The sequence below is a fragment of the Pleurodeles waltl genome, chromosome 5 (genome assembly GCF_031143425.1).
Source record: "Pleurodeles waltl isolate 20211129_DDA chromosome 5, aPleWal1.hap1.20221129, whole genome shotgun sequence".
Taxonomy (NCBI): domain Eukaryota; kingdom Metazoa; phylum Chordata; class Amphibia; order Caudata; family Salamandridae; genus Pleurodeles; species Pleurodeles waltl.
The window spans coordinates 775746350-775765064 of NC_090444.1; the positions used below are offsets into that span (position 1 = coordinate 775746350).

Here is an 18715-nt window from a genome sequence, read left to right on the forward strand (position 1 = left end):
CTTTACTGTCAAACTAAATATATTGCTCAGGGTTACTTCAAACAGAAAAGTGGGGATAAGAATGCTGCATCCCATATAATTAAGGTTGGTAACAGCCAGCATGTATTCTCTCCACTCCAAACAATAAGTCATAGTTTACTGGATAAAGCTCACTAGGGAAAGGAAACAATACAACCGTCTCACCCACCTCTTGCCAACAATCAATTACAAATGAGAGATTAGAGATTTTCAGAGGGGGAGATACCTGTTGCATCAAAACAATAGGGTAGGGAAGTACAAGAAAAGCACAAGGTTGAAACGCGATGCACAAGTTATCTGAATTACATATACCCAGTACACCAACCACAGTTAGCATGTCATATAGAACATATGCAACCCAAAAAGTCACTGGGAGGGATTCGCACAAGATTATTGTTCATAAACTATTAGAGGGAACCGAGGAAACAAATGATTACCTAAACAGTAAAGCTGTACATTGGATAAGACACTATCAACACTGCTATTCATTGGTTAGACCTGATCTACTCAATGTGACCAGACTAACAATTGATGACCAGTATGATCATACTGAGACCGCATTGCCTCAGGAGGAACTTATTAATGAGTTAGTAAGCTTAGGTCAGTGCCCTTAACCCCCCTCCACCCAAGAATTCTCAGAATCAATTTAAAATCTTCACCCTCCTACAAAACTATGCATGTCAAGAGAAGGGGAAGACCCTGGTGATGCCCATATTAGAACAATAACTGATAAAACCACTGAGCTCAAACCAGCAGGTGATTGTAGGGAGTCAGATTGACAAGAAAGAGGGACATTATTTTCAACATTTGGCAGGGCCACCAACTCCATCATGAGCTGTCCAGGTGCACCCCCTAGGGAGAATCCTTAAACGTAGATTAGTATGAGCGATGGGAGACTAGGAGCAGAGCTATGGTCCTCCCCTCCAAACACATTGCCTAGGGTAGGTACCCCATGAATCAAAATCCTATCCTGGAATATTGAAGGCTTTAAATCTAAAAGGGAATGATCCAGACTAGGGAGAATTTATAGATAAACACGACCCCTGCGTATTTCAGGAAACCTGGGTCTTGCAACCTCTACAAGGATCAGGCTATATAAATTACAGCAGGGAAGCAATTCTATCACCGGTAGGAAGCCGGTTAACTTGTCTTAACCAGCCTTAACCAGCCTGCCTCCACAGACAAGTTTGTGACTCCCAGGGGCGAGAACCTTGTTTTGGGCAGTCAGAAACAAAGCCTGTTCTGGCAGGGGTGTTACACACCCCTTCCAAAATGATGACCTGTGAATTAGCATTCAATAGTAGGGGGCTTCAAAGAGCCCAGTGCCTTCGGTATGCGAATCTGGTTTCCCTCAGAAGTAAGGATAAGCTGAACCCACAACCCCCCCTCCCCAATAGGCGTGTCCACCTGCATGTCATTTCCACCCCTGAGGTGAGCTACCTGATGTGGACACGAAATTTGAGACTAGGAACTCTGGGACAGGGTTAAACCCACATCCCATAGGAAGTGGTCAAATATGGGGCATGGTAACCCCAGGGTAAATAGTCCTATTGCTACTAACCTACACTCCCCTCATGCCCCTAAATTCAGCTCTTATGGGAGCTCCTGGCACCAGAAAATCAGACCCTGCCGACGTGAAAGAAGAAGATGGACCCTGATTGGTTGCAAAAACAAGAAAAGAAGTCCAGCAGCTGACTTGGCCCCAGCCCCTCTGGCCTGCCTGCTGTCCTCGACAGTTGCACCAGAGACAACTTGTCCTGCAACTGCATATGCCTTCAAAGGCTTGGGAGGACTGCCAGCCTTATACCAAGACCCAGGAACTCCCGTAGAGTAGCAGAACTGCTTCCCTGCATCTGCAGGCACCCCAGAAGAACTGCTAGGACTCTGGACTGCCAAGACCCGACACCAGAAAGCACCACTACACCCTTGCCGCCTTGTCAGAGTTGAAGAGGCCAGCAATGCCAGCGTGGTCCCCTGACCCTTTAGAGACGAAGCCAACCTTGGGTTTGCCAACTGTCTGCAGCCTCTGTGTGCAGGTTCCACCCCCCCCCCCCCCCCCCAACCCACCCACCCACCCACAGTGAGTGACCTGATGGCAAAAATCTGAAGCCTTAGGGCACCTCTGCACCTGGCCGCTCCCAGCCTAAGGAGAAGAGGACCAAAGGTGTCCCTACATCCATGGGCATCGCGAGTCCTGAGCCCCCTTGTTGGTTCAGCCAGACTGGTGTGCCTGTCCCAGCTTGTAGGATCTTTCTAACCGGACCATTTCCCATAGGATAACTTGAGGGTACCCAACGCTGAAAAGCACCTCAGCACCCGGATACCCAAGTCTTCTCTAAGTAACCTATTGGTGCTGCTTTGGACCTTGCCCTATACTTACCTTAACTCCAGAAGAACAGTGCTGTGAGTCGTTGCTAAGTGCCCAAATGAAGTGTATGTTCCTTTACCATCAGGCTAATATTAGGACACCCAATGCTGAAAAGTATCTCTGCACCCGAACGCCCCAGTGCCTTCTCAAGTGACCTGTTGATGCTGCCTTGGACCCTGCCCCATTCTCACCCTAAATCTGGAAGATTGGTCCTGTAAGTTGCTGTAAAGTACCTGTATGCAGTATATGCCTTTCCTCCATAGTATAACATAACCAATTCAGAAAGTGAAAATTGCCCTGTGTTGATTTTCCAAATCTGTAAAAATTCATAACTAGAAACGTTCTTACTTAATCATGATGATCTTGGTGCCTAAAACTTTATCAAGATTAATGAAATTTTTAGGGGCGAGCCTGCGTTGCATGCGTATCGCAGCAAGACGCTTTAGTATTTAGAAAAGGGCTGTGAGCCCTGTCGACTTCACATCAGTGTTTTTTTATTGGTTTGTGGGCTTGCCTAATAAAATCTGCTTGCTTTCATTAGTCGAAGGCACGCATAGGTCATGCCTTTTCCGGTGGCTAGCCCTCCTCGAGCGCAGCGACCAAGTACAGAAAACATGCGGGGCTCGTGGACTTCTTTTTCTCTAATTTACGAGCGCGATCTCGCTTGGCAGAAGTCGAGCGCTGTACATAGTTAATTTCACTTTTTCGGGTTATGTACATAAATGCACTTTTGCCCGATAGGTGAAAAGTCGGGTTAGGAGTTTACAACGCAGTCAGCTCTAACATGAGCAAACGCAAGACCCGTTGCATTGTAAATGCTTGTTATAAATTGGCGTGGATCTCCTTATTGAGTCATGTGTATCAATTAGTGACTGTGCATGCAGCAAATGTCATACTCCTCTCTGATAAGCCTAAGGCTGCTCAACCACACTACCACTTAAAAGAGCACCTTGGGATTGCTAGAGTTAGCCCCTGTCCACTTGTATGAAAACCCCTGGACTCCTTGCATGGTTATACCAAGTAAAGAGCCTGCTTCCTACATAAGGGATAAAGCATTACATCTTGCTATAGCAAAATAAAATCTGCTACATTTTCCAGTTTCTGGCTGTGCGTAACTTCACATTGTAGATATTTTGCTTTGTTGTGGTGGTGTGGTTTTAACTCCAACACTATGAAAGTTAATCTGCTTTTCGTTCATGGGACTTCCTGTGTTTAATTTTTACATGCCTATATTCCAGCCCTTTCGTTTTAGTGTTTTTATTTTTTACAGGGCTCTTACCAGATTCTTCTTATCCTACACCTTGTTGTTGAGAGGACCTTACCATGTCTTCTGTTTAACTGTACCTTGCTTGGCATTCATCCTTCTTGTATCGACCTGGATGCCAAATCATGAAGTAATATTGAAGAACCGTTTTAGCGAATCCTTTGTTAGTCTGGATGATGGATTCGCAGACTCTTATTTTAGTGGTATTTGGATTCAAAACTCATGCATCAAAGCCACATACCTAATTGCAACAACATTTTTGCCGAAAGAGATTCGTCAGCGTGGGATGAGAGAATATTACCATCCATCCTTAAAAATTGTATACCTGCAGTTCCTTCTTTTTCTGCTATCAACAGCTGAGGTTTGCAATTTTCAACTTGGAAGTGTTGGCCTTGACTTGCTTCAGGTAGTTGTTCTTCAGCCAGAACCTCTTATCTTGCTTTAAAGCTGACCAAGAACCATTTACTTCTGATTTAGAAATGTTTATATTAACTAAATGCTTGGCACTAGGTCCCCACCACCTTCAGCTGGGCTTGTATATGCAGAAGGACATCTTTCGTACCACTGGACTTTTTTGGAGGTAACCCTTTGCGCAGTCTTCGTCGATATATAAATGGAAGAGGATGGGGGCCAGCAGGTTCTTCTCTCTACTAGTGTAAAGTTGTTTTGCACTCTTCCATTCATTTCTCGCCACTACTGGCAATAGGTTGCAGAATGTAGGTCAAAATGGGTATTTAATCGATGTGAGAATCTGAGTTGTTGCCAAAGAATTGTTTTGTTTACTATTTAATAAGGGGAGACATATTTGATATAGGCGTCATGCACATTAATGTTTTTGCTTGTTGCATATGTAGGAACAGTATGGATTAACGCAAAGATTTGGTAAGTTGTAGAGGGGCTCTTAAGAAAGGAAATGTGAACTGTAGACGTAACACTATATAATTCTTGCTTTGCGTTTATTCAGGCTTATGCTTGTGAACTCCTTCAAGTTCACAATGTATAGGCTTATTGGCCGATACGGTTCGACATCTGAGGATGTTTTTTTTAAATGAGGACTATTGTGTTCTGTTTTCATCATTTAGGGAAATCCATGTTTGTTATAAAGCCAACAAATGCGTCTTCAAAAAAGCAATTCACCAACCTCGTAGGCAGAGGGAGACCTATGAGAGGAACATATTTGCACAGGGGTTCCTCTACCCCACTTTCTGTCATCCATCTTTGAAGTGTGGGGATACTACTCTGTGTTTTATTCTTGTTACCAGTAAGATGATCCTCGGTGAATATCATACTGATGCATGAACCCACATTGCGTCAGAAACGTGTACCTCTTTTGTGCATGATTTCCTATTCCCCGAACATGGTGTCATAAGTTTATTTATGTTTTCCTTTGCAGCCCTTTGGAGTTTCCTACCACAGATTTTTTTTTTTTCTTTGCTCACAATGGTTTGTATAGGCTCTTTAAGGTTCCCTTAATAAAAGAGGAAATGGGGCCATTTTGTTCACCGTTTGCAATACTGTTTTTCCATTATTGCACCACCCTGTTGCATATTGCCCCAGTTCACTTTTTTCATTTGCAAAGCATTCTTTGATACTAAACGAGTGATTCCATGAGTTCTATTAGTTTGTACTTAATGTCAACTCTTTGATATCCCTTTGCCAACTTTATTTTTTTTTCCTATATCTAGCGTCTTGGCACAAATACCTTTTAAGATTTTCATTTCACCTGGACATGACTCTGATCTCTCTGATGCATTCCACATATGAATGTGGATCAATGACATTTTATAATTACCTCTTCTCTTATTAATCGAGAAGTTATGATCACGCTGAACCTTTTTTCGGTTTTTACATTTTTAATAGTACTAATCCTTAGTTTTATAAGCATATTAAGTAATTTTACCTCTAACATTATAAGCTGGTGTTGCCACATAGATGGGGGCCAAATCAGTTTCATTCACTCGGAGCCGCTGTAACATCTGGCTTTTGCATTTTTGACCGGGATGACATGGAAAACATTTTGAATTCTTGCAGCAGTCTTTCCATTATTTACACTATGTCAGTGTCATCCACATTTCCCGGGCGCTTAGGAGGCCAAATGATTAATGGTCCATTTTCCTCAGTACCTAAGGTTTTCAACGTCTGTTAGTCACGCTCTCTAAAACACTTTATTGGTTTTATTTGTGTTGGCAGTTCGTTCACATGTGTGTAACACCTTGTCCATTGTGCTGAGGCTTTTGTGTTAGTTACTAGATTCCACTGGAACCAAATGAAGAGTTTTTGTTGCTATTTTTCCAACTTGGTTTCAAGTCAAGTTCAACAGTTTTACACTCGATTGCAGCCTATAGATTAGCTTTTTCTAAAATGACAGTTTCGTTAACAATGTTATTGTCAAATGATCTCGGACTTAGTTGATGTAGTCTAATTTGTTAACTTGGAGAATTAATGGAATCTTGCACAGCATAACCAGCTGAAAATGTATTTCTCGAAGTCCTGAACTAACGTGAAAAGAAAGTGCAAAGTCAAAGATATTGTGCAGGCTTCTTACTTTGTCAAGGGTGGCTTTGTTTTCACTGATTTCAAATAGCGGTGGGGAACTGACTTCTTCTTTCCTGCCTTGTAGCAGAAACTCTGTTTTGGCATGTATACACTCCAATAGTCTCGTCCCCAGCTTCATATTGATGTATATGGTCTAGGCAACTTGTGATGTTGTCTTGGTTTGCCTTCTTTTCCAGACATAGTTGTTTCTGAGCATGGGATAAGTGCATCTGTCATTCATGCTGCCTCTGTTCTGTCAGCTGAGCCAATGATAACATTGAGGTGCAGCAAAAGATTTGATTCTTTATGGATAAAGAGGAACATTTAAACTAATTGTTCTGGTTTCAGTTTCCCTCATGAGACTGAAGCCTGACTTACACCCATAAAATCGATTGTATTTCACGTATTCTTGTCATTGTTATACAGAGGTTTCTTTTGAATAAAGGAAGGCTAGAGAATGGCTGATAGTTGGATAACGATCATCTGTTTCTTGTAGAGCGGGATTATAATTGCTGCTTTCCAATATGTCCAAGATGCACGTAAAATATCGAGATGGCGTCTTTAGAGAATGTTTTAACGATTCAGTAAAGACAACTGGCAAACTGGCAACTGACTTCACTACCTAATTCTGTTGGGGTTGGCTGTGTACTGTTAAGTATGGCGTTATCTGTGTCTTCACTCTGGATTCATAATATTTTCCCTCTTTCTGGAACGTTGGTGGCTCCTAGATGTCCATATTTGACCTGTCTGCGCACTTCCACGCTCACTGTATCCTTTCAGTTTACATAACTTGTAAACAAGCTCATCAATAAAGTGCATGTGCCCTACATGGAGCGGTATGTAGTCTATTTACCTAAAAGATTCTGGTTCAGCAGTCAGTCTACGGGGGTCTGTCATCATTCCCATCTTGTAATTGAATTAGTATTTACCATGCTGTGATGTCTTTGCACTCTTTTGCTTGTATTTAAACTTTCGTGGTACTGTTGCTATTTCGGCTTCAGTCCGTTTCACTAATTACTTTTGCAATGCTGAGTCCCCACGACTTGGCGACGTCGATGATGCCATGTTAGAAACTGAGTTAAATTAGTAATTTTTTTTCTTTAGTTCGATTTTTTCCCCCGTGTCTGATGATTAATCCAAACGTACATGTGCCCCGTGAGCATATCTTCGTTTTCCCTGTAAGTGTTTCATTCAAGTCTGTGACCTTGGTCTGATAATGTGAAATAAATGTGAATGTTTAAAACGTGAAAAATATGCTTTTCTGGTTCTGCACTTTGGACAGATGTCCAGTACTCCCAGGTGTAGTTTGGGTTACCACTGTGGCATTGAATATATCTTCTGTAGACCTCTACACAGTACCACTTACAGTACCTCTTGTATTCTGACATTCCTTGAAACTTTAGCTTGAGGAGCAAGAAGTAGGGTTCAGATGGTATCCTGACAATACATTCCCTAGGTTATCTACCCAGATCTTTCTAATCAAATCTAGTATTGCCTTCGACATGTCCTGCACTGTCCAGTACAGCACAGCACTTTATGTTCCCTCCCCTGCTTAAGCATTACAATCAGTACTGTTAGTGTCTTATTTCCATCGCTTCACAGTTTTCTATCTTGGTTATGGTTCTGCATGTTAAAAATTGAACTAGACGTATCAGAAATGTTAGTCTGAGTCAAGTGTGTGTGTCGAGCCTATACCAAATATATCACTTAATTCTTGTTGTTTCTGCTTCACTACTTTTCAAAATATTAATAGATCAAGACAGTTCCTTGAAATATAGGGTAGGAGCCCAGTGGCAGACCTCATGAGTATGGTGTTTTGGTTTTGAATGTCGGAGACATCACTTCTACTAATGCCAACAGTGTCTTAATCCGTTGTGTAAGGTTCAAGGCAGCCATGATCATTCGAGGTCCTTCAGTGGTATCCTTCTTTGTGCACCTCTCAGTAATCTAGGTTTCTCCATATGTGTATTGGTAAGCCATCCAGCGAAGCATTGTATTTGCACAGCTGCTATTGTAGTAGTATGTTTCAAAATCGGGGCCGCCCACGCCCTCTCGAGTTTGAGTTTTCACTGCACTATTCCAGATTTATCCCCTCATAGAGGGATGCATATGTTTTTGTCAGCGATCTTTGCAGGTATGTTTTAGATTAAATACAAAAGCATGTTAACACCGCCATTTGAGACAGTGTCGTTTGAACTATAGTAGACAGTCGCAGTATTTTCCAGAGAGAAATTGATCCTCTGATTGATGTTGGTCTCTTGCCCACATTTTCCACTCACACTATAACCTTTGAGTCCTCGTTCTGACTCTGTATACCCAGATATCTAAACATTTCTTTTGGTCATACAATTTAAATTTGCAGCATAAGGAGTAGACAAGACTTTGTGTTCACACTTAGCCCAGCTAGTTAACTAAACTTGTTCAGTATTCCTATTACTATTCTATGTCTTTAAAAACATTTCCAAGATATAACGAAATGTAGCCAGCGTATAGCAAGATTTCATAAATGTGAGTCTAGCTACATCCCCTATTATGGACCTCTTTACGCACGCACACATCAATGGCTTCATTTTTAATTCGAATAAGTGTGGGATGGTGGTAATCTCAATGTGTCCCTCTCAACAAAGGCCAAGTGCAGATGTACATAGCAGGTTCTGAGTCAATAAACTAAAATTTCTACATCAGCGTGTTAATATATTCCTCCATGTCTGAGCATTAACCGAGGGACTAATTAACAGACACAATTGGCATCTAATACTGGGAGAAGTGCATTTTAGGAAGAAATAATGATACCTCTTTGTGTACCATAACATGTAGTACTGTGGACATCCTACTCACCAAAAACATGCTAAATATTTCACAGTCTATATTTAACAGGAACAGCATATAAAAGTGGTTATGTCCAAGCAATCGTTTTTTGCTTTGGGCAGTGCCACTATATTGGCTTCTTTTGTTGAAGGAGGTAAGTGGGCAGTGCTCTATGCTGCCACAAACATTTCCAGCAGACCAGGGGTTCCCAATGTCCAGAATGTAGCATAAAATTCAGTAGGGAGTCCATCACTACCAGGTGTTATACTCCCTGATAAATTTTCAATGTCTGGTTAACGCTAGAGGGATGTTGAGCTTTTTAATTTTAAGTCTTCGTTCAGAATAGCACCTTTTTAGTCTGTTGTTTTGCACATTATTTTGTAGTTCATCTGAGTGGAATGGTGCTTACACATATAGGCTCTTGTAGTAGTTAACTAATATATTATTGTCTGTCTGGGAATATACTATATTGACCTGTTTTTAATTAATATGGTGAGGGGATAATAGGAAAGTTTAGATCTTATTAGCCATGCTAGTGGGAGACCAGGGTTATTGCCCTCTTCATGTTTTGCTACATAGTTTTTGTACTTGAATCTTCTCAATCTCTCAGCTTGACAGGCATCATGCTTCTGTGTAAGTTGTTCCCTGATCCCCATTTCAACCCTCCCTTGGTTGTTCACCCAGTTTTTTAGTTTTCAGATCGGAAAACTCGTTCTAGGAACAATTTACATGTGTTATTTTAATAAATTCTATTTACGTATACTATGACACCTTCCCATGGTCATTGACTACTGATACCATCGTTATAGTGAAGTAATTCTGAATGTGTTCTTTTATAGTTTACTTTAAGGCCATGTCCTGTAGGACGCCAGTGGTAGTTGCCACAAAAAGGTATAGATGTGATGTGTCTCCCACTGTGTCGGCATGTAGAGGTCCGATAATGTCCTTCTCAAATATTCCTTTGATGTAATTTGTCTATGAAGATGTGGAGTGGAAAGGACATATCCAAACTAACCTGAAGGTCTACATGGAGTAATAAAAGGAATAGTCTCTTTTGAGGTTGTGGGAGGCCATTCTTGAATCTGCTGAGTCCCAGTTTCACAGCGAAGAAGAATTCTGTCTCACGCTAATATTTATTTTGGGCAGTGGTGTAAATAATGCTTCAGCATTGGTGTTAGGAGTGCATTAAGTCACTTCCACAGGTTGTTGGGATATGTAGTATCCTGGGTAATTCTGTACTCAATCTTTCAAGAAACTGAAACTGTGAGGCATTTGGAATGTATGCACATAGAATTGTCAGTCAATCGCCATTTATTCTGCTCTCCTATACCACTTATCTGCCCTTGGAATCTGTTAGTTTATCAACCAACACAAAGCATACACCAGGTCTACTCCACTCCTCCAGTGTATGATGATTACAGCTTATAATACAAGTGTCCCCGCCATAATTTCTGTATCTTCACTACTTTCCTGATGTATGTAAAGGTTCCATGACATTAATTTGGAGACCCCATTCCCATTCCAGGTAATCAAGGTGTGTTTAAGGAACAGAAATATATGTACGTTAACGTATGTATGTTGGTATCTCTGTATGATAGTTTGGGACTAGGCCGATTCCCATCTCCTACCATCCACGCTCTCTCAGTTTTCGGGGTGATAGTCCAGTCTGAAGGACTACATACCATCTAACACTACATTCCTCACATGGCAGCTACATGTGTGTTTGGAGCGTATAACCCACAACGAACACGCATCCAGGGCAAGGTGCTGAACTAATCTTGTCTATAAACAACACTTTACAGTGGGTCATTCCCATGAGGTGGGTCAAGAAATCCTGTGGGAAGTTGGGAGAGCGAGAGGTTTAGATGTGTTTTTCTCTGCGCAGTCATCCCAACCAGTGCCCCACTTTGGATTTGTACCGAGCACTTCTATACAGTATCAATGATAAGGCTGTTACCAATCATGCAGAATCAGTCATATTGCCATAATCTTGGTGATTTTTCAGTAACAGTTTCTGCAAGGTGGATTGTCGACTGTATCTAACCTTCCTAAGCTGAAGGTGGATGTGTACTCACTGTACTTTCCAAGGAACACTCTGCATGCAAAAAAAAAAAAGGGTGTAACCTTGGCTTTCCTGGGTAGTATCCCTTTAGCAGACAATGGCAAAGATGCTTCCTGATCAACCCCACACATCTTTAAAAAAGACTACAGTGATGAAATACTAGCCCATCAACCAGCTGTGGTTAGCCAGACTTAAGAATATTGTTCCAACCTCAGCATCATTTGCTCGTGAGCCACCTCTTAGTAGCAGTCTGCTTTACAGTCCGTGCAGAGCATGTGTATCTACAGCCACACATGCCACGAATGGAAAAGATCTGTTTGTTTTGTCTACTGCTGTAGATTCACTTGTGGTTAGCCTACTTCATGGAAGCTGGCAATGTTGGCATGTATCGTTTTCACCCGCTTTATTTTTTAAAGAATTTACAACGCCCACATCTCACTGTAATAGTAGCTTTACTGTACACTCCACTTTCACTGCTTACCAGCTGAGTGTAAAGCCATATAAAATGGAGTCTGTGCCAATGCCTCTTGTAGACTAAGGGAGGAGACGGAGCACCTCTAGAAAAACAAGCTGTAATGCTGGAACCCAACATTGGATGGCAGGAGTATGCAGAGCAGCATGTGAATCTGCTGAACTACGAGCTATGAACAGATACTAACAAGGTAAATAACATTTTCACTTAATAACTTCTTCTTGTCACAATATCAAAAAACTTAGAGTAGATTGTGCTTTTTTATTTTTTTTATTTATTTAAATAAAAGTAGTTGATCCTTGATAACTTTCCGATTTGATGATTGGTTGTTACAACATTTTTAGTCCAGATTTTAATGTTTCATTTTGTGCAGTCACATCTTGGCATACCTATTTTGTAGGATCTTTTGCACAGAAGGACACGGGCTCTTTCTGAATATGAAAATTCGAATAAAGCCTTGGATAAAGCCAGGTTAAAAAGCAAAGATGTGAAGCAGGCAGAGTTGAATCAGCAAGAGTGCTGCCAGAAGTTTGAGAAGCTTTCTGCGTCTGCAAAAGAAGGTAGAAGTCTTTCATTAAGTACATTGTGATGTTTTCTTTTGTAAACAAGTGTTGTATGTATATATTAAAGTCCTTTTGTGGTCATTGGGAACCTTTTTGCATGCCCTCATGTCTGTAAACTATTGGTGGCTTTGCTTTTCCTGTGCCATGTACTCTTGCATCCTGTGTTCTTAAGGTCTGGAAAACTCATCACTTTTAGCATAGGGCAGTACCAGAGCTGGTTTATTAGAACATTTAAAAAAAGAAGGCTATAGCATAAGACATATTACAAATGCCTTGCCCACACACATGGTCTAGATTCTGAAATCCCATTTTGCACTCATTGTTGGATGATTGCATGTATTTGCGCTTTTTCCAAAACCTGTGAATGTATGCTGTTTTCTTCTTTATTGAACGTTCTAGAGGCTGTTATTTAGATGCTTAGATTTGTCATATTAAGGCTTCTCCCATGATATAGAAAAGCATTTTAATTTTGCAGATCCTGTGGTCTACAGTGCTGCATTTCGACATCATAGCCCCTTCTTTGTGAAGGCTGTAAACAGAGGTTTAGCAGTTAATATTTTGGTTTCGTGTTCAAGGATTGTGATGTCCCCATTAGCTAAACAGAACCACTCTGGTAAAGTTCAGCATAAACATGGAACATCCTCATATCACAATACTGCAACTATGAGCATAACAGACTAATCACCTGGAAAAAAGGAAAATCATACACATTAATCACCACAAAGGTCTTTATCTTGTCCGCTCACTTTACGGTAACATTAACCTACACAGCCACTGCTAAAATATTGATCAACTCTCCTCTGACTAAATAATCATTACAACATGTACAACGAGTGACTGGGTGCAAGAACCATAAGAATAGGCACCAGCTTAAGAAAGCACAACAATGCAATACAAATAGTAGGTGGAGTAAAACATATGTAGGGGCATGAGATAATAAACTGGTGTAAGAAAAAGATAACCAAATCCATTATTAAATGTGTTCTGTCCCTTGTATATTTTATCTGCTGCTAAGTTATTTTCTAGCAGGGCTCCCTGCTGTGCCTTCTAGTACTTCTGTTGTGATCTACCCAGGGGTACTCTTTTGGTCTGGCCTGTAAGCTCATCTTGAGATGCCTCTTTGGGATCAATCTTTGGTTGGCCCTAGGAGTTCTCTGAGCCGAATCCTAGGGATATCCTTGATACATGGGTGTGAACTCCATTGTAGGATACCATCTTGTGACTGTGGTACTCGTGGGGTTTTATACCACCCTCACTGGCTATGCCACAGTGCTGGACAGCCCTTTCCCCAATCACTGTGATTTTGAGATATTACTTCCTACACCAGTATTAGGCCACTATTTCAGTGCTTCACAGACCTCTCAGTAATTTCCTGTTGCCAGAATCCAAAAAGTTTGGTACCTTTGGTACCAGATGCAGTTGTTGGATCGTCAGACCAGCCAGTGAATCGATGGAGCCTTCTTGTTCTGAGGCTCAAAACTATCAGCACTTCTTTTTCCTTCACCGACCTTGACCCAGAGTAAAAGATTTAAAGACACAAGGAAGAGAAAGATGGAAAATATGTGAGAAAGGAGGAACCTGCAAGAGTTAGATAAATTGCCAGAGAGTGCCTGGTGTGGAATAAAGAGGCATGAATTGGAATCAAAAGATTCCTTTTGGCTTTTTGGTCCTCCAGGGGCTTCCACAGTGATGCCAAAAGGGACTTCACAGTATAGTTGTTATGGCCAAGGTGCTTTTGACATTACACTCGCGCCTGTAAAAGTTGGACTTACATGGAACTGTAAAATTCACCTATCGTTTTATGGTTCTGATGTTATCCATTCATGGGTTTATTGACTTTGTGATTGTATCCCAACCCCATGACTCTTCTTGAATTATTAAGCTTTAAGACACCCTGTGCTATGTATCTTGGTGTTGGGCACATTAGGCATTAGGAAATTGGTGGTTTGTTCAGGTGCACCTCGGAAGAGGAAGTTGATGCCAAAGAAGATAATTTCCCATTCTATAGAGGATAAAACAGTGGGGAATGTGGATGAAAATAGAACGCTGCCCTCCCCTTTTCGAAAAAACATTAGTTCACATGCGTGTGCACAGATGAAGATTCCTAACTCTAGGATGACATAATAAATGTGTCCATAGGTACCTGGGTGAAGTATAAACATAACTGGAGTATGTAGAAAATGCTCATTTGTAGCCTAAGGGTTCCTTTAGCACTGTTCAAAGATGAATGATATTTATTGTTGCCGATCTCAGAGACTCACTCAAATGGAGAACCTCTTTGGCTCTGATTTGAATGCTTTGCCTAACTAAAGCATGCAAGAAGAGGATTTGGAGGCCGTTAACTTCTTCCATTCTCACACGGTTACTGCCTTTTTCATAGATTACCCAAAATTCTAGTATTGGTGACATGTCTATAGAGGGTGACATTACTTATCCCTCCAGCCCTCCTTCTGAAAAATTCACCTCATTTGCAACTGGTATGGACAGCATTGAGGCACTAGAATTGCCCTTTCCCAGTACAGAGGCAATGTCCAATATTCTGGGGAATTCCTTCAGCTGCCTTTCTTTGGATACATATATTTTTTTTTTCTGCTTATATGGACTGCTTTGGAAAAACCTTCAGGCTTGAGTCACTGGAAAGCCCGGAGACTTGAGATTATTTGACCAAGTAGTATATGAATGCATTTGCGACTTATCTTCACGACTGTGAGTCCAAGAACCTAGAGTCTATGGATTGCAAGGTTTTGGATCATGCCAGTTACCAGTAACAAGTGTCTTCATCTTTTGTATGCCTAACCCATTTGGAATTGACACTGATGTCAGTTATTACTCTTCCTAAAACACAGCGAGGACCTTCTTTGATTTTGCGCATGCGTGAGTTGGGTGCTTCTAAACTGATCCTGAAATGTGGCCTGAACTCTGCTGACACAATGGTTAGGCCCATGGCCACATCAGTCACGCCACTGAGGTATGCCTGGATGCATTCAGTGGGGCTGTTCCTATATGGCCAGGTAGCATTAATTGACATGCCCTTCTATGACGAGAGGCTCTTCAGAGTTTCAGGACAGCCATGAGCACAGCCCTTCTGTTGGGCCCTTCTTCCCCTGAAAAATAATTCCACCTAAGGTATTGGGCATCTCCAGAGGACAAACATCCTAGCTGGAACAGAGCCCACTCCAGTTCTCCAATCCTTTTGTGGGTAGCCCGGACATTAATGACAGCAACTGTGCCATCTCTTTCTGCTGGATCTGCAGTGTCTAAACCACTTTGCCTTCTCCACCAGCAGTTTCTGGTAGTGGGAAATGTCTCCCACTTCATCAGCATTTCTTTACTTCCTCCCACCATTCTTCTCCGGACCACCCACTATCTACAAGGAAGTGTTCTCTGGCACCAACGAAATCTTTGTGGCAGAGGTATTTGCCCTTCCTAATCCAGGAAGCCATAGAGGTGGTGCACCTGAAAGGGAGGGCACAAGATTTTTCTACCTTTTTGTTCTGAAGGACTGGGCCTTGGGCCATTTCTAGATTTGGGAATTCTAAACAATCACATTCTGCAGAACTAGTTCAGGTTGCCGTAGAGTGAGGTGATCCTTACCTTCAATGTGTTTGATTGGATGGGGCCTGTGATCGGAAAATCGTTAAGCATGTTGTCCTACACCCACAAGGACACCGCATCAGAGTGTCAACCACATGATGGACACTTACCATTAGGAATTCTTTCCAGTTCACAGGAGTTACTGCTGATTTGCAGTGGAGTTCCAGCACTATCAGTTTAAGCTAACAACTTTTTGGTCTAATAAAAGAATGGGAGTTGATATCACAAATTCCTTTTATACCAATGTAATACAGCATGTTAACCTTTCCAACAAGTCAACTATTATTACAATTATTTTTCTGTTTTCTTGGAGGAAACCCCTAACTGAGGAGGTGGGGGGGTGTATATTTTCCATGAAAAACAAAGGCTAACGTGACATAGATAGGAAATATAATAATGTCTTACTTAAAAAATAAAATAAAAAAAAACGTAAAAATTCACAGAAATAAAATAAAGTTTAAAATGACATAACTGGGTGAAAATGTCTGTTAAAAGATTCATTTGCAAATAACTATAACTGGTGAATTTCAGTGATTGTTTATCTCATGTAACTATAACTTGTGCTCTAAAGTAACTATAATTAGCAATTTCCTTATGGTATAAAGTATGTTAAGTGAGGTTCCTGGGCTATATGTACATTCCTTTGATGTTCAGCGTTCCTAGTTGGTATAGAGAGTTTACCATGTGTGTTCCAAGATGTTGATTCACATTTTTCAGAATGGGTAGTTCTGAAATGTCATGGATGCCCTTCTTTGTGAGGCCAGATGTTTCAATGTCACCCAGGAATTAACATTGGTGGGGTTAGTGGGATCTGAGGGCACTGGATTTGATTGTTTGAAGATGAGGGGTTGAAGCAGAGCTTGTGGGTAAAATATTTCCAATAATTTGTCCAGCTGCAGTTGTAAAACACTTCACAGTTGGGTTTTTCATACATTTGAAATACTAAACTAAAGGCAATATCAGTTGCCCTTATCAGGGCCTTGCGTACCATTGTGTAGTCTACGGCGCTCTCCAGTTTTTAGTTTTTTGCATGTTATATTTTGGTTGAAAATGAGTGGTAGCTTCAGTGGGCTATTGAAATGGAGGTTGGTTTTGGAGTGGTGGTTAAAGATGTTTGTCGTTGAGGTGTGAAGTCGGAGAGTAGGATTATGGTCAGCTACGATTCTGTGGACTTCAGGTAGTGTTATAAGTGGTGTACTGACTGCCTTTCCCATTCATTTCTAGGATCATTTATGCATCATCAGCCCAGGAATGGCATAGTAGGTCATGCTGACTGATTTGAAGATGGGGCATAGAAATATGTTAATGAATGGAATGAAATAAAATTTATAAAACTCACAAATACCCTTAGGTGCCAAGGCACTAGACACCTCAAACAAGCTCTTCCCAATAACAGTTTTGCTTTTCAGTTTGTTTTCTACCAGAGAATTCTAGTGAGAAAAGAGCCAAGTTTGTGATGTGTGATATGTGATGAAGAAGAGCCTTCCAAGGTTGACCTGTCCGTAGGACAAAACACCTTCCTCCCCACCTACCTTTGCGAAATTTGAGTGATCAGCTGTTTCCTAAAGGCAGGACATAGCCATCAATTCAGATGGTACCATTGGTATTTTGACTGAGAAAGTGAGATCCCTGTCAATGCAACGCATGATGAGTGATGTAAAGAGCTTTAAACTAGAGTCTTGGGGGTGCTTGGCTTGGACAGTCAACATGGTGGCAGCTCCTTTGAATAGTTGCGCGTTGAACCCTGCAAATCCGACGGAGAACTGGATGTCTAGCTGCCATTCATTGTCCCTGAGTGCACCCCAGGACTGCTGCAGTGTGGCCAAAACCCCATAGCCACATGTGTCCCGCAGAGGTGACCCTAAAGTAGCGGGACTCCGGAGAGCAGAGTGGAGTGCGGGCGCTGACCCTCTTCTGTAGCCAACTGAAGGCCGCCACCCCCTTCCCCAGGCAAAGTCCTCTTGTAAGGAGACTAGGTCCCCTTCTGAAGACTGCAGCATGACCAGCCTTGTGCAGTGGGGGCTCGTGACGGAGCCTTTGGCTACTCTGGATGCAGGGGGAAGGGTGATAGAATTTAGCACAGTGTGTGGGGCCTGATCACTGCTCCCTGTAGGAGGCAGTCCTGGCTTATAGTGGGTACCTGATGGTACTTACACCTTGTGCCAGGTCCAGTTATCCCTTATTAGTTGATTAGAAGTGTTCTAGCAGCTTAGGCTGATAGAGGTAGCTATAGCAGAGCAGCTTAGGCTGAACTAGGAGACATGGAAAACTCCTATTATACCACTTATATCATATAGCACTATATCACAAGAATCACAATACTCAGAGTTACTAAAAATAAAGGTACTTTAATTTAGTGACAATGTGCCAAAAATATCTCAGAGGATATACTCCCTTAGGAGGTAAGTAAAATACACAAAATATACACACAAACCAAAATCAGGTAAGTAAACTGTTAGAAAAGTAGTGCAAGCACTGTAGAATACAATAGGATGCAAAAGGCCTAGGGGCAACACAAACCATATCGTAAGAAAGTGAAATGCAAACCACTTAGGGACCCCTGCCCTAGTGTAGTGTGTAGAGGGTAGCTGGGAGTGTAAGAAAACACTAAGGGTGTCCAAGATACCCCACCCCAATACCCTCAAAAGTAGAAGTAAAGTGATACTACTTCCCCAGAAACACACTAAAGTCGTGAGAGGAGATTCTGCAAAGACCACACATGACTGCAAAGCACTGAATACTGATTCCTAGACCTGAGGACCTGTAAAGGAAGGGGACCAAGTCCAAGAGTCACGAAAGTGTCTGGGGGTGGGGGTGGGGATGGGGGGTATTGGGGGGGGGGGGGGGGGCAGGAGACCACCAAGTCCCGGATGAAGGTGCAAAATGACTGCCTCCAGGTGGAAGAAGCTGAAGATGCCAGGAACTTCTCCTTTGCACAGAAGATGTCCGACAGAATGCTGGAGGATGCAGAGTTCTTTCCTTGCAGAAAGACCGCAAACAAGCCTTGCTAGCTGCAAAGGTTGCGGTTGAA

At 41.9% G+C, this 18715-nt stretch overlaps 1 protein-coding gene across 2 annotated transcripts in view; it reads left to right on the forward strand.

Annotated features, from left to right (window-relative positions):
• The window catches only part of SNX5 (sorting nexin 5), a 229078-nt gene that overhangs the window by 155855 nt on the left and 54508 nt on the right, over positions 1-18715 (forward strand). For both annotated transcript variants that reach the window (XM_069234748.1, XM_069234749.1), the window contains exon 12: positions 11928-12087. In XM_069234748.1, the coding sequence (XP_069090849.1) occupies positions 11928-12087 (160 nt within the window). The remainder of the gene's footprint in view (positions 1-11927; positions 12088-18715) is intronic.